At 37.4% G+C, this 25411-nt stretch overlaps 2 protein-coding genes across 3 annotated transcripts; both read left to right on the top strand.

Annotated features, from left to right (window-relative positions):
* Nucleotides 1-2330: 2330 nt before the first annotated feature.
* Nucleotides 2331-7478, top strand: LOC139983593 (uncharacterized). Its single transcript, XM_071997248.1, has 2 exons — nucleotides 2331-3356; nucleotides 4771-7478. Exons 1-2 carry the CDS (start codon nucleotides 3116-3118, stop codon nucleotides 6687-6689), a joined length of 2160 nt encoding a protein of 719 aa, XP_071853349.1. The 5' UTR covers nucleotides 2331-3115; the 3' UTR covers nucleotides 6690-7478.
* Nucleotides 7479-16356: 8878 nt separating this feature from the next.
* Nucleotides 16357-25278, top strand: LOC139982593 (carbohydrate sulfotransferase 11-like). Of its 2 annotated transcripts, none has more exons than XM_071995517.1 (4): nucleotides 16357-16600; nucleotides 20800-20914; nucleotides 21891-22003; nucleotides 22797-25278. In XM_071995517.1, the coding sequence occupies exons 1-4, from the start codon at nucleotides 16562-16564 to the stop codon at nucleotides 23826-23828; spliced, it is 1299 nt and encodes a 432-aa protein (XP_071851618.1). In that variant the 5' UTR covers nucleotides 16357-16561; the 3' UTR covers nucleotides 23829-25278. The 2 variants fall into 2 exon arrangements, with proteins under 2 accessions (XP_071851618.1, XP_071851619.1); XM_071995518.1 differs by having other exon boundaries at nucleotides 16360-16901; nucleotides 22797-25276.
* Nucleotides 25279-25411: the final 133 nt, after the last annotated feature.

Below are 25411 nucleotides of genomic sequence, written 5' to 3'. Positions count from 1 at the left end.
AATTTTGTTTTAATCTATAATGCAGGAAATTAAGAAAGAAATTTGTGCTATTTTGCCATGTTTCAGGCATTACCGGTTGAAGTTGTCACATTTTGTGCTAAAAGGGGAACTTCAAGGAAGTTGGTGTTGTGTCGCACATGCGCATTGAAGAAAATATGTTTCAGCAGAACTGCTTATTTTGAATAATTATTGGACCGTGATATTCCAATTTTCCTATCACTCCCTTGTTGGACACCAAAGTTATTCTAATGATGGGTCCCAAAAGACCAACAGGTTGCTTTCTGTGCCCTACCCCTCCCCCCCTCACCACTTCATTTGACCTTTACACATATTACACAAACTGTGACGTCACATACAGAGTCTCTGTAAATCTTCAGATGTTAGGTTGTCCCCACAACAAATTATCCACACCTTTGCTTTAATTATTCATAGGAAAAGTTATAGTTTGTGAATGATTTATGCATGGTAAGTGATTTGTTGTTGTTGTCCATGTTCACATTCATTTTGGGCGTTTAAATGTCACAGACCAGGAGCTTAGGGCGATTTATAGCCAGTAGGTTGTACAGAAGCACTCATAAATAGCCTACATAAATTGTTTGAGGTTTAACGTATGATAAAAAAATATATAAATACGTATTCAACTGAACTAGCAGTACGATACTCAAAAGGCTAAAGAAGATTTGTCGGTTCAATTTCGATAATAGTCATCTTAAAATTAAGAGTGACAAATTAAAGGCGTTCTTTTAAAAGTGGATATTAATCGCTAAACGATGACGTTTGAAAATAATTTCAATTAGTGATGGGTTAGCCTTAAAGCAGCTTTGTGCATCCTATTCTGTGATTTTCTCAACCCCATTCACCCACGATGCCATAGCGAAACTAGCTTATCTATTCACATCTAATTTCACATGGTGGAATAAAAGTCGAAAATTTTATAACTTTGAACGTTGTTTTTAGAACATAGATATTTTCCGTTAGAATCGAAATAAACCCTGCCCATAACATGAATGTTTGAATTCTATAAACGTCATTGAATAATGAGATCAATAATGTTCACTTTGTCGGCATTGTAAGCAGCCCAGCAAACCAATATGTACTACAACACCATGCTTTATTTGGGTACATTGTGTATGGCTGTGATACCGACGCAACTTTTTTTCGGATTTTGCTGTGAATGAATCTATTTTAAGCAACGGCTCATAAATAAACATGTTAGCTATTCACTGAAAGGATGAATTCAAACTAATAAATTTGTGGAACTGCATGCGATTAATGTTAAATGAGGAATTTGTCGGAAGACCCTCTACTCATCAGTATCAAATGTTAGGTTGTCCCCAAAACAAATTATCCACACACTTGCTTTAAATATTCATAGGAAAAGTTATAGTTTGTGAATGATTTATGCGTAGTAAGTGTCTTTGTTTTTCCATGTTCACATTTATTTTGCTGCGTGTAATGTCATAGACCAGGAGCTTAGGGCGATTTATAGCAAGTAGGTTGTACAGAAGCACTCATAAATAGCCTACATAAATTGTTTGAGGTTTAACGTATGATAAAAATATATATATAGGCTATGTTCAAAAGGTTTAACGTATGATAATATATATATATATATATATATACATACATATATATATATATATATACATACATATATATATATATATGTATATATATACATATATATTATATTTATATGTATATAATATATATATATATATATATATATATATATATATATGTTCAATTTCGATAATAGTCATCTTAAAATTAACAGTGACAAATTAACGCGTTCTTTTAAAAATGGATATGAATCGCTAAACGATGACGTTTGAAAATAATTTCAATTAGTGATGGGTTAGCCTTAAAGCAGCTTTGTGCATCCTATTCTGTGATTTTCTCAACCTCATTCACCCACGATGCCATAGCGACATATCAAACTATCAAACTTATCTAGTCACATCTAATTTCACATGGTGGAATAAAAGCCGAAAATTGTATAACTTTGAACGTTGTTTTTTTCCAAAGATGTTTTCGTTAAGATCGCAATGAATCCCGCACATAATATGAATATTTAAATGCTATGAACGTCATTGAATAATGAGATCAATAATGTTAACTTTGCTGGCGTCGTAAGCAGCCCAGCACACCAATATGTACTACAACACCATGCTTTATTTGTGTACACTATGTATGGCTGTGATACCGACGCACCTTTTTTTTTTGGGGGGGGGGGGATTTTGTTGTAAATGAAACTTTTAAGCAACGGCTCCTAAATAAACATGTTAGCTATTCACTGATAGGTTAATTTCAAACTAATAAGTTTATAGAACTGCATGCGATTAATTTTAAATGAGGAATTTGTCGGAAGACCCTCTTCTCATCATTATCTGCAGCAGTCCTTATTTACTCGCCAAGTAATGCTCTTTCAGGAAAGAAAAACACTTGTCTAACATCTTAGTTTGCTGTTTTGTGATGAATACATGTAAAACACTCGATGAACATGTCAAAAGGGTGGGAAAACTTTTACAGAACACAACAAAGGCTGCTTCATCGTCGTAGACCTTTATACGAGAATTTGAATACAAAATAGAAAAGATATCCTTTCTTCTGAGACTCGACCGCAACACTTCTACAATAATATTTAGACAAAGACAATAATACAGTATAAGGCTCGCTACGATCATTACCCTTTCGACCTTTATTTGTACAATTGAACAGCATCGCCTCAACTGAACCTCTTGTACCATTTCGAAAGAAGATTAACGTGACAAAATATCACATATTTGTATCTATTGATTAAAGACTGACCGCTATTGTGCACTCCACATCATCAATTAGAGTTGTTTCTTTTGAATCCTGCATAGATGACTGCACCCGTAACCCTAGAACGACCCATCGGTTGACTGCACACGAATTAACTAACGAAACAGATATACAGTAAATATATAGATATGACTCGAATGATACTACTGTGTGAGGTGTCATTTGTGTACCAGTGTTACCCTATAGCTTATACCCATAGTCTCGTCTTAACCGTCAACCCTATACTTTACAAGAAACAAAAATTACAAAAATAGTCATAATAAATAAATTAAACGTGGACGGGATTATTATGGCGATACGGAAGCAAGTATGTCATGGTCTCATCGATTTATTCAAACGGCACCGTTTAAATGTATTCATGTTATTGATGGAAAGCATTTTCACGAGCGGGATTATATTATTTCTGTTATACAAAGATGTCAGCGTAGTACGCAACTCTTCACCAGCTACATTTTGTAGTCGAAAAGTAGACGGAAACGGTTATTCTGTGAGTACTCGCATCATAGCATCCGAGGTTACTCAATCCGACAGTAAGTATCATAGTTACGTAACACTTCTAGATATTAGTCAGTGTTGCATTAGTCGACATTATAGCATGTTAAGATTTGGTTACGTAATATTGAGGGGAGCTGGGGATGGGGGGGGGGGGTTAACTGACAATGGTGAAGGTGACAGTTTTCTGTATGTTCCTTTTCACAATTATGTTGGACTAGTCAAAAAAGTTGAATACCAACGTCCTCAAAACAATGAGGGTACAATTTTTTTTATATTATTTTTATAAGGTAGAAATAATCGTCGATCTTGTGGAAAATTATAGATAATTGAATAGATCAGTATACTTTAAAACGAAAAGAGAAATATTTAGTGCTGAAATTACGCAACATATGGGACGAGAACTAACATACTATTTACTGAAACATTGGGACCATTCCCTCTTAAACTAAACTCTATTCTACACCCATCATATACCGTCATTCCATAGCCGAACCAATTTCCTTCCCACTACCCTACAACCCTCCCCCCTCCTCCCCCAAAACGTACCGCGATCGCATCTGCAGGCCTTCATTCCTCATAACCTATCCGATACCTACGGTATCCTCCATGAATTCCCATATCCAATAACCCCATTCCATAACCCCATCCAGTGGCGTTCTAATTAGAGCGGGGGTTGGGCGGTCTGTGCGTGGTACCAGCATGGGTACACCATGCCATAGTCCCGAATAATATAAGAGAAAAGAAGAAATGAGAATGAAAATTCCTAAACGTATAATCAGGTCAAAGCTTTGCCAAAGACAGTCCTCTTTGCACCCGGTCTAAGCCGCCTTACTTGAACAAAGTTCCCTCAAAGGGAAGGGAAACCACTACTCTTAGACCCCTCCCCCAGGACGGGTTACCATGCACTGGGTGGCAAAGGAAAGATTCGCCCCTGTTTGCCACCTACCACCACAGACCCCCTCCTATACCCCCAATTCGAAACCCTATTCCACTCCCATACAATCAAATTATACTCCATCCGACATACCTCACTTTTAATTTCATATTCATAAATATATATAGGCAAAGCATGATAAATAAAAAAGAGAATACCAGAAGATTGGTCGTGATATGAATATTAATTCGATGAGGAAGTTAAAGTATAGCAGTAGTAGCATATAGAAATGACTAGAAGTTACCAACAGTACATTCCTTGTAGTACTGATTCTGCCAATTATTACCGGACCCACATCCATCATATTAAAAAATTAAATACCCCTATTAGGAATGATAACCCCTGTCAAAAGTTAGAATAGTAAAAATACGTGTTGAAGTTTGAGAATGAGTGGCCATTATTAGACTTTGTAGCATATTTGTCGTTAATATTAAGTGAACTTTAATCGTGTAATATGTATACATACTATTGAAAACAGTCGTACCATTCTAGTTGTACTATTTTCATTTCTTCAGAAAACTTGCACGAATCTAGCAAACAAAACGATGATGTTGACTACATGAGCAACTGTCCAATTGGCTGGTTTTTAAGCGTTTCAAATCAAACTGCCGTCGGTAATCCACCCTCACAGAGATGCCAAAATGATAACGACGTAAATGATTGGATCTGTGCCCCCGGCTGGGTGAAGCTCCAACATGATCCATTTTGTCAGAGAGAGGAACAGCTCGCCGAATTAAGAAGAAATTTCGCCCCAGTTGGACCTGACTTTAGTCAAGTGTCTGAAAAATTCAAACTGTTATTTATCCATATTCCACAAACCGGTGGATTACTTATCGAACGTTCTTTTCTCTTCGACGATAAGAGGGAATTGTTAAATGGTCATTATCTTGGTGGTCATTACAGTATCAACGATTTCGACAGCGAACTGGGCAAATCTTACCATAAGTTCTGCGTAGTGCGTCATCCGTGCTCTAGACTCTTCTCTGTTTGGAAGTATCTGAGCCAACGTCAAGGGAATGAAAACGATGATCAATGGGTCGATGAACATTTCGACGAGACGACGAGTTTTTCATTCAACGCGTTTATAAAGAAGACGTTGCAACCCGAAGGCGACGTTGACGTAGAGACCGAGACGCATCTTAAATCTCAAATCAATTTGCTTTTCGACGACCAAAGTCATTTCGGACTCGATCAAGTGTTAGTTTTTGAACGATGGAACGAAAGTATGAATGCTCTTGGTGAACGTCTTAAGGTGGACACATCTATTTTGAAAGATGACACGTACATTCGTGAAGAGGATGTGAATTGTAAGGACGTGTACAATGAAGAGACCTGGGAGAAGATGACGAGGTTGTATGAGATGGATATATGCGTCCTAGGCTATTCAAATGATATCAATCATGCGAACGATGTGCCGTCTATAACAACGGCTGTTGAAAGTCTAACAGATCGTTATCAATCTTGTAAGAAACAGTTATCTTCGCATCATTCAAAAGAGGAAGTAGGTGATGCTCCTTTTGTTGAATTAGTTGATAGTGATCAGAACGTAGCAATGCCGATGAAAGTGCAAAATATGAAGGGAAAGATTGTGGAAAATGCAGAAGCAGAGATGGAGGATTTTAATACTTCATGCGTAGTGTACACGTACTTTCAACAGCTAGCAGATAAAGCCGAGGCATATGATACTGAAAACAACGAGATACTGATGGTGTGGAAAAAGGCCTGGGCTGAGGCTGGCTGGTTCCCTCAGATACTTACCGAAGAAGATGCAAAAGCACATCCCGAATATCAACAATTGCGAGAGAAGTTCATGTCCTTACCAACAGTCAACTCGAAAGATTACGAAGTATCGTGTTTCATGAGGTACGTCGCCATGGCAGCGGCCGGAGGTGGTTGGATGACGGACTACGATGTCCTGCCGATCCGGCTTCCAGGATGCACTGCGCCATTCAACGACGGCAAGCTTACCATACACGAACGGTTTGTACCTGCATTGGTGTCGGGTTCTCAGGCAGAGTACATCAGAATCGCAAGGGAGATGTCCGACATCGACTGGCGTGCCGACAGGGATATCTTTAACTACAATGGTGATATTCCGCATGTATCGGACATGTTGTGTCTCGTCAAGTTCGTTGACGATAAACGGGTAGAGAGCGAGTGGACGGTGAACAGTGCTAACGAGGTATTTGGGTCGCCGTTTAACTGCGACCAAAGTCGAGCGGAACCAAAATATAGAGAACGATTGGCCGCTCTTGGTCTGCCTCGTCTACCTGTTGCCGTCCACTATTCTCATAGCAGTCTGAGTAGTCTAAGAGTAAATGACTCTCCGTTAGCAGAAACTTGGGATGTCATTGTTACAAGGTCACAGTTCATGACCTCTAGGGCAAGTGTTATGAAAGCCGGAAATGATTTCTTTCGAAGACATTGTAAATGATGGATTTTGCTTGCAGTATAAATACCGTGGATGTGGCAGACAATATTGAAATTCGCTGTAGTGATGCAAAGCCCATCTATCGCAATTTGGCAAAGTCCGTTGATTATATATAGTTACAGCCGCCAAAATGATGTTCCTGGAATCAATTATGTCCTACGGTCAACTGTAGTTATCAGTCGTAGGAGTCAGTCTTCTGAGACCATCATAAGATTTCATAGCGAGGGAAGCCTGGAGGGGTTGGTGGGGTGGGGTGGGGGATGCGGTAACCGAAAACGGTCTAAAAATAGCTATTCGTAGCATATTCGTTTCAGGCGAAGTTAGTCATATTGAGATATGTCGAACGAGCACTTTCTGTACATACAAACAGCCCACTGTCCATCGCTTCTCTTGAGGTTGACCGGAAGTAAGAACATATATAGAAAAGGGATCCGGTCGGCTTTAACTGATTATTTATAGGAACGTTTATGAAAGGCTTCTGCGTCTTTCGGTCAAAACGATTCGCAAAGATAGAGACTAGGATATAGTTTGTTGTCAGTCTTTAAAATAATAATAATAATAATAATAACAACAATAATAAATAGTAATTTAATGTGTGATAGTTTATAAATAATGTATCTGGTAGCAGAACAATGACCGATTTCCATGTAGTGATTTTTTTTTTGCTGACACTTCATTGTAAGACAATGATTGAACATTCAGCTCAAGAGAGATAGCCTACTACTTTAGATTATTGGATGTATGACTGAGGAGCGTAAAGCATTGTAACAATATATATATATATATATATATATATATATATATATATATATATATATATATATATATAAATATATATATAAATATATATATATATATATATATATATGAATATATATATATATATATATATATATATATATTTATATCTATTTCTAACACTCTGTTTACACCTGACGAAGGACCAGGGTGTCCGAAAATGTGTGCGTGAAGTTATATCTATTATAGCGTGAAGTTATATCTATCATACATATTATCTTGGATTTATGTCGTAACCCTTTATCTATATTGTATCACCAACATCCCCCTTCAAAACCTTCGCACATCATGAATTAATGCGACAGAGGCCTTGGAATTTACCCCCCCCCCTCCCCTCTTCCCCAACCGCCCAACCCCACCTCCTTACCCTCTCTTAAAATTCCAAAGGCAATCACTTAGTATCACATAAAACTAGTTATTTGCCGAATGTTACACCCCAAAGAGCATTTTGAGAACAACTCCGTTTTGCAAACAAAATCGCTATTGTGTGTAAAAAATAGAAGACTTAAGGGGATCACGTAGATCAAGGTGACAAATTGAACCTTTATAGTGCATTCACTCACCTGTATCATGTGTATTCTGTCACGGCGGTGTTTTGTCCATTATTCAAGTAGCAATAGAAAAGTATGAAGTCATATGAGTTTTTTTTTCTTTTTTTTTCTTTTAGGACATTTTAGCTTCGTCTCCATATTTTATGCATAATGAGTAAACTCTAATTCACAATAATGAATGAATATGCATTAATATATCTGATAATATAACAATTGGAAAAGTACAAGTTATTGTTTGAATAGGATGCGATTCGAACCAGTGAACTCGAGGTTATAAACCCTGCGGTCTCGCAATTGGGTCATTCAGCTCTTATATAGTCGATTGCCATTTATTTGAGCTATTCATAAACCAGTATCTTAAATACCGAATTTGTAACCTTTTTGTCACGGGTTCGAATCTTGGTTAAGCCAAATATTGATTTGCTCGTTTCCGTGTCAGTGTTGCTTTGCCCATTAACTAATATAATAACATAATTGGTATTTAAGTCTTGTCGGTGGTGAAAACTCTCAAATTATCTCCACATACAGTAGTAAAAACCAAATTAACTAAAGTCTTTCAATGCTTCAAGAGATGCCGAATCTTGGTGAAAACTAAATACCATTTTGATAGCATTTAATAAATTACTTAGCGTAATTGTAGCAATCTCGTTTTTGTTTTGCTCTTTGTAACATGAACCAAATAGCAGGGTGAGAGTCCTCTATAAAGTATCGTAGGACATTTATCCTAAACTTATTGTTTTTAAAGAAACACTTCGGGTCTTCGGAATCTATCATCGTGTAAAGAAATAAGAAGCCATTTGCTAATCACCTGCATAAAAGGAACATCACATATAAGAAACAGCAGTTCTTTGTTTACAATAGTCATTTTACCATCAACATCTTTATATAATTGTTTTAAGAGAAACGACTGGGAGTCTGCGTCTAGTACATCTCTGTGTCCAAAATTTCGCTTCAACATGGTGAGCATGCATGGGTGTATCACATCTGTAATACCACACTAGCAGTTGTAATGCCAAAGGAATGGTTACGATCAAACACATCAAACAGTTTTGGACAAAAGTTACATCTAATTTTCTACTCCACTATTGGATGCATTATAATGTGAATGTACCATAGGTATTGGTATTTTAAAAACGTTACATCCCCTTTAGACAAACTAGTAACCTATCCAATCCAAGGTCAAATCAGTAGACTGGAAAAAAAAAAACATTATTTGTCAGTGTGCAACTATGACATCACACCTGTTTGCTTCAAGTTCACATTTGGTAGAGTATCAGATAATTTAAACTGTCAATATCTCAACAACGGTACATAGGAATTGAGCGAAAATTTCACCAGCATGATTAGATTTATTCCTCTTTAACATATATAAAAGAAATTTGACCTGGACTATTCTGTTTAGCCTCAGAGAAGTTTCTAAAGCCAATTGTAATAAATAATGCTGTTATCGTAAACGTACTAATTTTGCCCCATTCGTTAATGTCTGAGTTTGCCCGGTACGGCATCTCCGTATTCATCATATATTGCCTTTAATATTCGAGACAAATCGATACACAGTGACAGTATTCCCCATAGCGGCTTCCCTGAAAAGAATAGTCCAGGTCAAAGTTAGAGGTCAAAATTAAAGGTACATTTGAAGGAAAACAAAACACTATTATTAATGTGCAAGTATGACGTCACACCTGTTTGTTCCAAGTCCACTGTTGGTTAAGAAAGGCGGTAAATTCAACTGTCAATATCTCAAAAACTGTAAACATGAATGCAAATATCACCAGAATGCTTAGCTAATGTTCTTCATTAACATATCAAAACGAAATTTTGACCTCGAATATTCTTTTAATTTGAGACAAAAGAAACACACGAAACACAAAGAGAGAGAGACGGGCCCGCTCATAGGTCTATATTTCTGCAAATTTGGTAACTTTATCGGCTTGTCATTTAGTACACTTTAAGTAAAGCTAGCACTTTCTCATTCTACCAAATAGGATTATTCCAGATGTGTAAGCCGTGGATGTCACATCTGTAAATGAACTCCTCATCTTCAGTTTTGTTTCTTGCCAAAATATGTGGGATATTTAGATGGCTTTACATGATTATTTCAAAGCATGCAGTAAATCTCCAGACAATATTATGATTATCTTGTATTTTTTTACAATTTATTCGATATAATAATGATGGTGATTATAATGGAATATAATTGATAATTTGTCACCTTAAAATATTGGAAAATTTATCTATGAAAGTATATAAAAAAAATTGCAATTTTAGTATGAGTGACTCTGTGTGTAAACTAAATTGGCAAAAATCTGTTTTTATCAAATCGCCAGACTGTTCTACTATATTGATAGAAGGGTATTATCGTCAGTGTCTTGTATATGCGAAAAGGCACCCAACCACCCAGCCACCCCCCCCCCACACACACACAAAAACCCACATACACACACAAGCGCGAACAATTTTGTTACTACGCCATATATGCGCACTTGCGTTGTCATAATATATAACTCGAGTCATGCTGAATATGACAAGTTCACAACTTAACATAAACTTAACATATACATCGAAATAGCAGAGTTGTTAATCTTGACAACTGAAACGTGTGAAAAATGTCAGGCAACGCAGATGAAAAGAAAGAAAAAGTCGAAATTAAACATTGGTAAAAGGTGTATTAACCATTTTCTTTGTTTCTCTGTGTACATAGTGTTTTGTTGTCATATCTAGGGCATTGGCAGCAATGATTATAAGTACAATAGATGTATATATGTAAGAATACAAAATTAATATGCCTTAATCAGGTTCGTGTAACAGGGGACGGTTGAACTTTTTGAAATGTCACTCATGAGGTGTCATAGATTGTCTTAGCCCAAATAAAACTAGAAATACGCACGTTGTGTAAACCGTAGTTGACCTGCATTTGTATCAGATAACCCAGATAATTTAGGCACTCGGCTTGGGTTCATAAAGACCGAAATTCATACATAATTGTAATATGTTTCAGAAAATCATAACCGGCTACCCGGGCCCCCTATAGGAGAGCGTTAGGCCCCCTAAAACTGAAGCCTAGCTATACGCCCCCTGCGGTCTTTATGTCTGACTGAACGCGGCCCGACTCGCGGATACTCGGGCAGTCAGATGTATGCATTAAGAGGGAGAACTCAGCGAGGAATGAATTTGATTAGTCGACTCAACAAAAATTATTGGAAAGGTCTGCATCTTTAGGCCATGGTAGCATTTGGTAGGGTAAAAAAATGTACCACTTTTGTAATTTACAGACATTTTGCGAAATGCATCTAAAAATGTCAGAGTAAATGATGTCTTTATCGTAATTGAACGGAAAATATCTTTGATCTATTTTTTCTTTTCCTTTTTTATAACAGTCAAATCCTTAAGCCAGACAAGAAAATAGTATTTAAAAAAAGGGAGTATTCTGCTTAAAGTTAATTGAACATTCATATCGAAGCAACAACTTCAAAGTTCACCAAAGTAGGATAATAATCAGGGGCGTATCCATGATTTTCTTACCGGGGGGGGGGGGGGCGCTAATTACTATCTAAGCGGAGCGCCACTATCGGTTGGCGCGGAGCGTACAAGAAAATTTCTAGTTTTGATACCCCCAGATCACCGGAAATGGCACCTCTCGGGCTTGAAAATGAACAACTATAGATATACACTTTTTGCCTGAGAACCAAGTATTTCCCAATGTTTGTTTTTTCCATCCAAAAACTTTTTGAAGATTGTCACCAGTCACACATCATGTTCGACCTCATCGCATGGCCTGTGGATCATTGCTTTTGTAGGTGATTCTACGTCGCGGCCCACAATACCCGAAAGCCCCATTTTCAAGGTTTTAAGCCCATTATTTGTTCAGAATTTAAAAATTCACATTTCTCGTGAATAAAATCACTTCAAAACATACCAATCATGTTGCACAAAATTTAATCTATGGACAACCAATATAGAAAAACCTCCTTCAACACCTAACAGACAGTTCAAAATTGTACGAGTGGAGCAAAGTATGATGAAGAATGTTGGTCAGGAATTTTTAGAAAATTCAGACACAGTTAATTAATTGGTGTAAAAATATTAATAAATTAATATTAATATTATATACTTATAACAGCTATTATAAAACTTGGTTGAAGGAAATGAAAAATACCAGATATTTCCGATATCAGGTATCAGATATTTCGAAACCGAACACTACACATATAGGCGTAGGAGGCGGGGGTTGCATCCCCCCCCCAACCAATTTTTTCGCCCTGAAAATTCGAGCAGTAAGCTGAGAAATTTTCGGGCACCTACTGAAAGAAAAATACATTGCAACGATGTAGGAAATGAATAGTTTAAAAATGATCTCCTTGGTAATTAAAATAATGTTCTAAGCTTGGCCGACTAATTCACCATTACTAATGTAAAAGAGAGTTTTGACATAATTGTACCTCCATGCTTTTTCTCCATCTACATAAGACATTTCGTTGTTCCATCCGGCGGTATACTGTGCAATTTTCACCAACCGTATGGTACACGATGGCATGCGATGTAATAACAGATGCTTACTTATATGATATTGACCTTAACATGTTGAGCGCGCGCGAAGCGCGCGAAAAATTTTGGTTATATTTTTCGGGCAAGTCGTTACAGCCCCAAAATCCAATTGGGCTCCTACGTCTTTGACTACACACATAGAAAGTTTTGATGCTGATATAATGTTATATCTGCTCTTTGCTTTACCAATTTGAATTGGCGTGTAGCTAGTAATTTGCCAAGGGAGGGGCGAAGCCTGTAGGCAACTAAGCGTAGCGCCACCATGAGTTGGCGCGAAGCGTACAAGAAAATTTTGCCCGAAAATGTCTCCCAGATCGCTGGAAATGACACTTCCCAGGCCTTGTAAGTTGCATCTAAGTATTTTCTATTTTGAAATTACTAGCGATAGTAAAGAAAATTTGCTCGGGGGGGGGGTGGTCGCCCCCTTCCCGAAATGCGTCATGTTCCCCGACGACTCGGTCGAGTTCAAGACCAGCCACAGTTGGTTATAATAGATTATATATAGTATACATATAGATACATTAGTGAGAGAGGAAAAATGGAAACGTCAAAAATGGAGTTGTCGGTGTAAGGGGTAGGGTGAGGTGCACGTCCCCTCCATAACTTGTCCTCGCTACGTCACTGGCTACCCTGTGTATATAATATGGATCAGGCTGTAATTATGTCACTGTTCCTCTTTCTCTACCAGGTGTCCGGGTTTATGTTCTACTCCCTCCCTTTCTCCTTTTTCTCTCTTTCTTCTTTTTCTTTTCCCTTCCTTCCCCTCCTCCTTTTCTTCCCCCCCTCTTTTTCCCTTTTTTCTTCTCTTTTTTTCTCTCCTCTTTTTCTTACCCGGGGGGCTCGCGCCCCCAACGTCCCCCCCCTGGATACGGGCCTGATAATAGTGTAAATGCTTATTCAGTAAAATATCCCGGGCGCCTAAACATTCCCTACTGGGACTGATGGGGGTATGAATACAAATTCGGCCTGAATAGTTGGGTGTTAGCACCCAGTTGAAAAAAAAAAGAACTATCCTACAGTGTCATGTCCCGCTTCAGAGCACTCGTAGTGTCAGTACGAGCAGTATGAATATCTTTTTTTTTTCTAACAGATCAGGGTTAGGAACTGTTTGTACTGTCAATATCAATGCTTTGAGAGCATGATATTAGAGTACAGTTAAGAGCGGTATTAGCATTAGGAAATTGTCCCAACTGGCTGGTGCTAGTAACGACGAGGCTTGAATCTCACTATTACATATACTGAACAAAAGAACATAACACACAGCGCGCTGCGTAGATCTCGCAATGTATCATTACAATCAGCCACGGTATACAAACAAAACAGTTGCATAATGCCGCCCTCAATAATAAATGGAAAGACGCGAGGCACGATAAAAGGTATGCTGTATTGGCCCCAAATATGTTACATATTTCAATATGGTCACATTTTGTCAAAATTCTTAAACAATTTTCATTACAACCTTCAAGGAAAATCTTCCTCACTGGATCATTCAATAATCGTATTTGTTTCTTAAGGATGTCTGAGAACAATTTGGGGAGTAAAGACCCCAAGGAAAGTACTTCATGACAACTTACAGCAGATATAGCGTGCTATCATTGGGGCCTATACTGACTAACTTTAAAACTATAACGAAAAGGGTATATTAGAGACGAATACCAAACATATACAAATAAGACACCAATGGTCAAGGCCAGGGTGACCACCAAACTAAGCCATTCAGAAAGGGAGAGAAGATATCTGATTCAGTTGAGCAGACATCACGTGACCTTTACTACTTACGTCACTATCTACTACCTTAGTTATACAACTTAGCATTACGGCTACCTTAGCTATATATTCAACACATCGGCTACCTTAGTTATGCATTAAAGCGTTACGGCTTCGTTAGTCACACATTGAGCTTTTCGGCTTCCTTAGTCATGCATTAAAGCGTTACGGCTTCCTTAGCCTTGCATTAAACGTTACGGCTACCTTAGTTATACAATTTAGCATTAGGGCTACCTTAGTTATACATTAAGTGTCACGGCTAACTTAGTTATACATTGATCATTACGGCTACCTTAGTTAAAGAATTTAGCATACGGCTCTTCCTAAGTTATACATTAAGCATCACAGCATCCTTAGTTATATAATTTAGCATCATGGCTACCTAAGCTATACATTTAGCATTACGGCTACCTTAGGTATACATTAAGCGTTACGGATATCTCAAGGCTACCTTAATTATACATTGATCAAACGCTTGGAAACTGTCAATAACCTTATAAATTGAAAGAGCGATATAAAATTCATGCAGATTCTAATCCGGAATCAATTGAATGTATTCATGTACCACGTGTCATACATTTACCAGAACTGATAACATTGTTGGACGGGGCTGCTTAGGTATATGATAAGCCCATTAAACTATATTGTAAGCTTCAAGTCAACAGCGTTATATCCCACTCCGAATAGTTTACTACTATGTGCCTTTAACCTGTTGATCTGTACGATTAACTTCAAACCTGCACCCGTACTGCACCTTAAACTCATTGAAATGTCTGGTTAGCTCAAAGTCAATACACCGGTATATCCTTATCTTATTGCTTACTATTATAATGACTACCACAACAGCCTCTAAGAAAAATGCTTGTTTGAATATTAATTATGATACATATAAAATTGGGCGTACTGTAACGAAATCTTTTAAAATGAGGGCGCGCTTCCACTTCTTCGGTTCTTAGATTATATGACAATGTACTGCTGTGTCACTAGTTGGGAACGATTGAATCCATGCATATCGTGCTTTTGAAAGAGAGAAAGCATGTTGACGTATTCACTTGAGACTGGGCGGCTTGTTCGATAATAATCGGCGATCTAATGTTATTGTTCACACACTAGGGACATCAACATGTGCTTTAGGCGTCAATTAGGTAAACCGGAAGTTTATATCCCGGTTTAGCGGGGCGTACTGACATATAGCGGCACACCGGCATATACATGAATGTTGTCGTGTTTACTGATTTTTTTTTTGGAAGTTGAACTGTCAGTATGCACTACACAAGCAGCTACAAATATTTATTTACATCAAATTGCATCTTTTTACACTGTTTTGTAAATAAAACAGCGAAAATGTTCGTTGGTACATTTGGTCAATTTGGTGTTAGAACTGTAAAATCGAATTTATTCGTTGAAGCTAATAAGTTAATATTTAAATTCCTTCAGAACTGGACCAATTCCCCGTGATAGGAATACAAAAGGAAGATTTCCTGGTAGCACGGACTGATTATGATAACTTGAAGAAAGCCTCATAACAAGTTCAAACCAACAGTGGAATAGTATCGATTTATCGATTATTACAGCGAGTAGCATACTGAATGTATATTTAAATTACGTGACCTTCCTCGGGATGTGCACAGCGGGATAACGTCAAGCTGGGACAAACTTAATGGTAAAAAAGAAAAAAAAAAAGTAAAGTTTACAGTAATCATCAACATGTAACATAGGTTTCACGTTTATTAACAAATTTGTTTATAAAAGTATGCATAATTGGGTACTCAAAAACAGAAAAAAAAAAACAAGCTCTGATAGTTGTACAATGGAGCTATGAAGCTATTTCGTTCATCGCTCTATGGTTGTACTATTGTAATCGCATCATCAAAACTTCCTCTGTAAGTGTCCCGCTCTCTCAATATATCTATTTATCCTTGTACAACCATTCCCCCAAGGTTTGCTAATCTCTCGTAGAACAATAATTCCCTGCAGCTGTATACAGATATATACTTAGCGTACGTGTACAAGGGTTGTACTGTTTCAAGTCATTCAGTGTATACATTTGTTTAGTCAAGTAAGTCTTGATCGAATAGTCTCAGTCTTCGTTACTATGTACATCGTATTCGCTCGATGATGTTTACCCTGTCAATAATTGAAGTGGGTTGATGGGGAAAATGAAGAGAGCATAATTCTACTTTCTCTAATTACGTCATGGAGCAGTCTTAGTATATGGCCTGCATAGCTACGGTTTGTGTGCACGAGCTAAAGGTAATTTCAGTGTAGTGATAGTAGCTTATGTATAGTAACGTAGCGTATCGCGCGTCAAATAGCGTCAACGGCAACGGATATCGCACGTAGAGCCTTTACACATTGCACAGCTTCCGATACGGCGAGCACTGAATGGGATTCTGTGATTAACGCGTGTTAGGCTTTGGTGCCCAGGCGTGATAAACACGTGTTAGGCTGTGGTGCTTAGGCTAGTTTTCAAAGGCGCACGTTGGTATATATTACTATACGGAGGAGACAGGAAGAGAGGTGACCTAATTTCCATTGTTTCGTTGGTATAAAGGTGAGTTTGAGAAGTTCAAAATTCGAAATAATTTGCAGGAAAAAAAATGTAAAAGAAAATATAATAACAATACAGTGAAAGTGAAATCAAACTCCAGTCATTTGTCTACTATGTAAAGTTGGTGTATTTGTTTTTCGTACGCATGTTGTTAGCACAAAATGCTTCGGGCACATTAATTTTGCTAATAACATATGGTCAATCCATGCCAAATCAACAGTGTCCTCTGCATCGACCATCTCAGAATCGCCTGAAATTGATATAGTGTCTTGCCATATGTCTCAAAGGATGAAATTGGGCCAAACAAATTTGAAAACCTTTTGGTTACTAGGATACGGCCCCGTCTAGCAACCAAATCCGGATAAACAATTTTAAGAGCCCTAAATTTATGTTAAGTTTTGAGGAATCGTTTGCATAAATGTAAAGTATTTTATGTCTGATATTGCTGATGGTGGAAGACATGTGACCAGTCTTCAATTGAGCTAATTTTGAGGATTTTTCATTACAAGTAATTAAAATGCCCCCCCCCCCCAAAAAAAAAATGAGATAGGGGCCTTTTCTGGCCCTACTTTGAGTGGGCTATATATTCACTAGCAAAGACAAATTTGAGTTTAATTTGCATAGGCTCCTTGTCTAGTGGTAGTTGTACGGGAAAAGTGCCAAAGAAGAGTCAAGCGGGTCTTACGTTTTGCGAACAGCGCCCTCAAACTTAAGAAATCTCACCTCTGGCCGTAAGTGGCGGTCCAATTTGGGCCTGTGGGTAAATTTCACTTTTTCTTTAATTAAACACCATTTTTTAGAAGTGTATTAACCCCTTTTTTTTATAAACTCAAGGGGAAAAACAACACTAAGGAACACAAAGGAAGCATTTTGAAGTTATTCGGTCACGAAAAAGCAAGTTCGACGTTTAGGCCTTTGACGTAGACTAAAGCTAGGCTATATTGTGTAATGATTATAAACAGTACTCTAGCTAGCATGTGCCTGAAATATAAACGAAGAAATGATTACTAAAACCATCAGAACTATGCTGTCAATCACGAACCTGCTTTCGAACGTGACAGAGAATACATAAAGTCCTGGATACTGATTGGTCAAATTGAAGAACATGTTAACGTTACTGTATATTCGCCTAGTTCGCGAAATTTTACGAACATACGGATCATCAGAAGGCCTAATGAACGATTAATCTAACGAATACACGAAGGTCTATAGTCTATCATTGCAAATGTAACACACTCCGGTCTACTTCCTGGCACTCGTTTATCATCATCCAAAACACGTAATATATGCCATACACGTACGGCAATTGTAACGTTTCTAGTGCCTATGTTGTACGAGCTGAAGTAGTGCAGATAACACCGAGACGTTGCGGATAAATAAGATTTACATTTGTAGCTTGCAACTCTTTGGCAGGATGTTGTAAATTTAATGCGTTCAAACATTACCTTTCTTGTTCAATTCGAGAGTAACGATCAAGTAGATAATTTTAGGTATTATTTTTAAGAAGAATGCTACTCAAGGAGATCTATTTTATTGACGTGTGCAGAATTAACTGTTCGCCGCCACAATGCTTTGCAAATCTGAGTCTGATTATTTTTTTCCTGCGTAGCCATTCTGTGTATTTGAGATTGCTATGAAGAGTGTATGTTTAGCTGGCATTCACCAGCCAGCAATGCAGATTATGGAGCGGGCTAGTAATCACATTATTGTAGCGCGCATGCGCACTACAATAACTACAAGCTGTTTGAGCATCACAAACAACGTCCACCCTCTATTAGGAGATATTTTAATACCGAGACAGATACAGATAGAAACTTCATTGTCCATTTCAGAAAGCGGAAATAATTTCCCGTCGACAGTAAACATAAAACAGAAGTGAATACAATAATCATACAATAAACAAACTATAAGTGAACAACCACGAGAATAAAACTAAATAAGCAGAACCAGAACAGTAACAGAGGCAGCACAGAGGTCTGCAAGTGACAGATCACTGTGGCCAAATCGCTTGGCACGCGAGTTAAACAAGTGTATTGCATACCTCAGGTAAAAAAAAAAAGAATTACGGAACCTGGACGTTTCAGTATTGGGCACCTGAAAAAAAAAGAAAAAAAAAACAGACAACTTCGGAGTCTCAGTTTATTCATGTTATATTTATTCATTTATCTGTGTTTGAACATTGACAAAATGGGATTTAATGTATCTGGAGCTCAAATGCAATCATCATCGCATATTCCATATGGAGTAACGTGTGTGCCGTACAGACGACTGTGATCTATCACTATAACAGAAATTACGCATGCGTGGAATGCTGTACTATTGTACGGAGACCAGTGCATGCTAGCGAGTTACACGGAGTTCCATTTAATACGGAAATTTATGACTTGGCCAAAGTCATTTCGCAAATGGGATTAATACCGTTCCATCAGCATTTTTTTTTTTAACATTTGGCATTGAATGTGATTCCTTTTCCGACAACTTAATTACCTATGCACGGTTTATGTCAGAAACCCTTCCTGTGTCCTTATCATTATTTCTTTTCCCCCCTTCGTTTTTTTTCCATTTATTTCTTAGCATTAAGCTTTCTAGCCCCTTTAAGCTAATATGATATAACCTTTTCCACCTGTAATGCCAGTTCCGCTACAACAATAACAAAAACATTGATTAAAGGGGTGGGATTACCAACTGTCAAAATATGAGCCTTCCCAGGAAGTTAACCTTAATGGATATTGATGTTTGGTATTGCCAATTGGTCTAGTGAGTCAACCCCCGGTGGGTGATTACACATAATTAGATAGCCAAGGTTTATTTTACTGGCCTAATTGAATCCGAACGTTTTAATGAGACCTTGTTTTAACGCGTGTTATTATTTTAACTGTCAATGCTGAAGGCTTGTCATTTCTGATTGATTCTGCAACGGTAATTCACGTCGTTAAGAATACAGCGAGGATGGCTCATTAGGCCTATATAGCAATGTAAGGACATCGACTAGTCTGTTAAGCTTATTTTCACGTCTGTCACTTCAATGTGTTGTACTGTTTATAGAACAAAATACATCATAACATACACTACATATTATAAGTAACGATAAATACGCATGCTACTTAGTCCAGTCGAATCCATTAATTAGTGACGATAGCCTGCATTAATTAGTGACGGTAGCCTGTATTAATTAGTGGGATAGCTTGCATTAATTAGTCGGTAGCCTGTTTTTATGAGCCTAGCCAGTATTACTTAGTCGGTAGCCTGCATTAATTAGCTTTATAGTCTGCATTCATTAGTCGGTAGCCTGCATTAATTAGTCGGTAGCCTGCATTAATTAGTTCGGTAGCCTGCATTAATTAGTCGGTAGCCTGCATTAATTAGTTCGGTAGCCTGCATTAATTAGTTTGGTTGTCTGCATTAAATAGTCTGGTAATCTGTAGTTCTTAGAGCGGTAGCATGCAGGTGTGTACAGAATGACCTGTGTTCGACTAGACGTTTACAACCACCGATTTATAAATTAAAATAATTGACGAACATCAACAAGTGGCGTCTTTCATGAGTGAAGGCTTTATTTCGCAGTCCAAGGTTAAAGGTAACAGCAGTATCGGACCACCGACTAGCAGAACTAATACACACACCTTTGATTTTAACAACGGACGTTGTAATGGAAAGCTGGAAAAGGGGGAAAGTTGGGTTGCATAACACAAAAATGAAATGAGAACGCTATTTTCTACTGTTTATTAGCCTATCAGTAAGCGGGGACTTAAGTCAAGAATGTTCTTTCTGAATGACAAATATTAATATTAGACTATAACTTTATAATTTTAAATGATGTCCTTAAACAATATTCCTAATCTTTATATGGATAATAATCAAGAACATTTCCACAGATAACACTGCTTCTTGAATCTTCCAGGTTGCAATAATGAGGCATATATTATCCTTTCGACAACTCTTCAAGTGCATGTTCTTGGTCGTTGCTTTATCTGTGGCTTCCGTCCTTCTCACAACGAAAACCCTAATAACATTCCGTGAGTATGGGTGTGTATGAAGACGCCGTTGAATTCATCTCAACTGTCTTACTTTGTTTGCGTCTTGTTTCGTTTACGTAGTATGCGAGTTATATTATTGGTCCTGAAAAATTAGAAACAAAGCATATGACAAACGCAAAGAAATTTTAAGCGAACAAAATGAAATTGAAATGTATACTGTAATCTGATGTTTCTCAAATATCTCTTCTTTTAACGTGTTTCATTATATTGTTGACAGTGCGGCGACAACGGGTTTGAACCTTGCGACAATATTTTGATTATGTAGAATTCCTTTGATTTCATCCATTTTTCCTAAGAATATTATACAATGGATATTATATTCGCTATGACATATTTCTGCATGATCCTGGTTGAATAAGGTCCAGGGGTTTTAGCCCCTTTGATTTTCCTTTCCTTTCAACAAGACTAGATATCGCACCCTGCGTGCTTCCTTCATGCTGTTTCTAATACAAACTGTATATAGATACATAACAATTGTATCTCTACATATGAGCATATTACATATAAGAATATTACATGGTAAGAATATTACATGGTAAGAATATTACATGGTAAGAATATTACATGGTAATATTTCATGGTGTGACTATTACATGTGTTATATTTACAACATAATAAGTTATTCTTGTCATATTATGTTAACAGTCCATGTCAATAGGGCCAGTGTTAAAAGCTCATTAGTCATTTAGAGTCGTTTACTGCAAACACGTGACATGTTAATCACCTTTGGAACCGTAAGACAATGTATCTTCGCCATACATATTTATTAATCATTGTGGACATTATCAGAATTAAGACACTTCATTTGTCTTGCCTTAAAGTATTCACAGTGGTGCTTTGACACTGCAGTCACATTGACAATACAGGGCCTCTATAAGCAAGTACCTTATATGTCTATTGAGTAATCCTACATTTAAATATGTAACTTCCTCCTATGTTTCACTTGTATATATAGAACACTATCATTTCAAGTCAGTGCGTAGAGAGTACTTCACCAGACGACAGCATTTCGAGAGTTTGCCAATAAACGAAGACCGACTAATTGCGATAGGAGATACGATATCAGAGGTAATGTGGATACTATCATTCAATCATTCGATTAGCTGAAAGTAAGCGCTTATATCTAATTTAAACTGATCATGCGCAGTACTATTAACAGGTAGGATTTTTAGCTTGTCGACAGTTGTCGACTTGTTGTTTTGAAAAGTACATTGAGCCATTATTTTGGGCAAAATAATGTAGGATACATTAAAGAGCCTTCATTACGCTCCTTGCTTACCTGTGTCCGATGAACATTATGGCGGGCCATCTGTCTCAAATCGTAGGGAATCGACTTTTACCGATTTAAATCGACATATACCAATTTCCTTCAACTTATACCAGTTTCCAGCAGCTTCAATTGACTTCTACCGATATAAATCGACATATACCAGTTTAATTCGACATTATCATCGATGGAAATCGACATATACAAATTGAAATCGACATATAACAATTGAAATCGACATAAAACAGTTTAAATCGATGATGTGTCAATTCAAAATCGGTATATGTCAAATTAAATCTACATATACCAGTTTAAATCGATGATATGCCAAATTAAATCAGAATATGTAATTTAAACTCGACATATACCAATTTAATTCGACTTATACTAGTTTAAACCGACATATTTTGTTAGTGTTAGGTATTGATAGTATTAGATGTGCAGATTAGTTAACAGTTATACCGGGCCAAAGCATATTGCGACGTAATAGACAAATAAAGACTATTGGCCGACATTTCTGTCATTTGGATATATCCGGTTGCCAAGGAAACACATGTTCTATTAGGCATATGTTTCCTTTTTATTTTCTTACAGATCTATCAAGATACGGAAGAGGAGGCTGGTGGTGACGCAGGTGAAACAGTTGGCGATGTCACCATGACTACAACAGAATTCCCGTTGACGTCATCATCGACGTCACCAGTCGAAGATATGAGTGAGACTAAACCTGCGTCTCAGGATGAGATGAAGACAAATGTCAGATTCGAATACATTTGCAACGACGATATCGAAAATGAACAAAAACGAAGAAAGACGTTAGTGAATAGGGTTTGTCAGCGCGAACCGGAATTACGGAGAAGTGAACTTTATGTGGACACGTACGCACATATATACGTTAATGATCGACATAAACTCTTGTTTTGTTACATTCCAAAAGTCGGCTGCTCGAACTGGAAACGGGTGCTCATGATTTTGGCGGGCAAAAATAAGACGCTTGAGGAAATCACTTCCCGGGAAGCTCACTCGCGAAACGGTCTGAAAGTGTTTCGACGTTTGAGCGTATGGGAACGTCAATACGCTCTAAAGACGTATAAGAAGATCATGTTCGTACGTGAACCATTCTCGAGAATATTGTCGGCGTATAAGAATAAATATGGAGATTTAAACGTTTACCGAAACGCTCCGAAGAATTTCCATTATTACGCTCAGAGGATTGTACGTAAATATCGGGAACGTCCTACCCAAGATGCATTGCGAACTGGCGAAAATATCACGTTCCACGAATTTGTGGATTATTTGACTGACGTTAGGGAAAGATCAAACTTTGATCGGCACTGGAAAGAAATGTACAAATTATGCTCACCTTGCAATATCAAATATGACTTTTTAGGGAAATTGGAGAATCTAGGCAAGGAGGCGAATTACGTGTTAGGCTCTATACCTGGTGCCCGAGATATCGTTTCCTACCCAGAGAAAACGAACAGTCACCCTACCAACACATCGATGGATATAGTAACAGAGACACTTTCGGCGTTTTCGAATGAAACATTATCGAAATTATGGAATATATATAAATTAGACTTTGAACTTTTTGGTTATGAGAAACCAGACTTTATACCCACGTGATAGATAGCTAGGTAGATAGGGTGTAGATAGAGAGTATACGGTATTTTATATAGCCCAACCACCCCTCTCCCTCCTCTTACTCCATTACTCTTTCCATCTATGCCGAGGTGACGTAGACGCCCACAAGTGGGATGGTTATGGTTGTAGATAGAGAGCATACGGTATTTTCTATAGCCCCAACTACCCGCCTCCACCTCCCCACCCTCCGTCCTACTCCTTCTATCAATGCCGAGGTAACACGCCGCCGTTCACAAGTGGGACGGTTATAGAAAGCAAGCAACATTTAGGAACAAGACACAAAACTTACATATTGAACCTTTTATATAAAATCCAACGCTTTTAGAAAAGAACCTGTGCTCTACCTGACACAATTGAGCCTTACTGTTCAACCTACATACACAACCGAACACAAAATAAACTGAAAAAAAACTTGGGGCAGTAAAATAGATTAACTTAAAAGGGCGAGTGTAGTCCTGTGTACTTTGGAGCCGACTGTTATGTTGGGGTGTTGTTGGCGTCTTTCTCCCAGAAAAAAAAATAGAATACATTTTTGGACTTAAAATGTTGTATTTTGATGTTCTAGTCTATAACTCGGTTTTCACGCACGGTTTTGCTAATAAATGTTTTTGTGTTCTTACTTGGAGGACGAATGTGCACCTCAACCCGAACACACACAGCACCATAACCCACCCATGAGTCCGCGCTTGTCAATATTTTGTTGATAGGAAGCGTTTTCATAAAATTACTGATTGCCCCTTAAAAAAAGGAAAATTATATAAAGTGGAAATTGAAAACATAGAAATTAATTGAAAATCAATATTTGATATCAACTTTTACATTTAATTGGTATCGAGTAAAATCGCAAAAAAAATGGTATCAAAGTGTATTTTGTGATGAATTTCATTACATATATGAACCCATTATTTAACATTATTAACCAAAGAGCACAAATTTAAGATGTGTTTGCTTTGAAAAGCTTAAATTCATTTCCTTTGACGACTATTATGAAGTAAAAAACTAAATAATACAACTTATGGAAAGAGGTCTCAGTTTGATAGATTTATGGTACCGGTATGGTATATATGTAAAGTTATATCCAATTGTTTAAGTATTACATTCATTGCACCGCTGTGTTTTTGGTTTATGGAGTTTGAACAAAGGTCACCAATCTCAATACTCCAACCCACACCTTGTATTTCTGTAGAGAACCGAGGATTGATCCGTACATGTACATTATGCTCTGTCTTGTAATACTTCTGTGCCAAAACAGATTTAATTACTTATTAATTTATTGCTTTATGTAATTCGATGTTATAGAAAGAAGAAAGCAAATGTTTACTTTTATATGAAAGAATTAATGGCAGTAGGTATGGGGAGTTTAATTTTTTCTTGTAACGAGGTTTTTGATATACTATGGACGATGGTAATAATTCAGTGAGTCACTAGAAATAAAATTACAGAAAAAAAAGTAGAAAAATCATTGTATTACGTTTTGAACTTGATTTCCCATAGCTAGATTCAGATAAAGACATCGAAGGAAAGTCACACATCGAAATTAACTCCCCATTTTAATAAGATACAAA

Source organism: Apostichopus japonicus, chromosome 16 (assembly GCF_037975245.1).
Source record: "Apostichopus japonicus isolate 1M-3 chromosome 16, ASM3797524v1, whole genome shotgun sequence".
NCBI classification, from domain to species: domain Eukaryota; kingdom Metazoa; phylum Echinodermata; class Holothuroidea; order Aspidochirotida; family Stichopodidae; genus Apostichopus; species Apostichopus japonicus.
Note: the sequence above shows the minus strand (reverse complement) of the source record. Positions and strands in the feature narration are given on the sequence as shown.

Coding starts and splice junctions, on each gene's coding strand:
- LOC139983593 (XM_071997248.1), top strand. CDS start 3,116: ATGGCGATACGGAAGCAAGTATGTCATGGTCTCATCGATTTATTCAAA. Junction 3,357..4,770: donor CGAGGTTACTCAATCCGACA/GTAAGTATCATA, acceptor TCATTTCTTCAG/AAAACTTGCACGAATCTAGC.
- LOC139982593 (XM_071995517.1), top strand. CDS start 16,562: ATGGCCTGCATAGCTACGGTTTGTGTGCACGAGCTAAAG. Junction 16,601..20,799: donor TTTGTGTGCACGAGCTAAAG/GTAATTTCAGTG, acceptor TGAATCTTCCAG/GTTGCAATAATGAGGCATAT. Junction 20,915..21,890: donor GAAAACCCTAATAACATTCC/GTGAGTATGGGT, acceptor TTGTATATATAG/AACACTATCATTTCAAGTCA.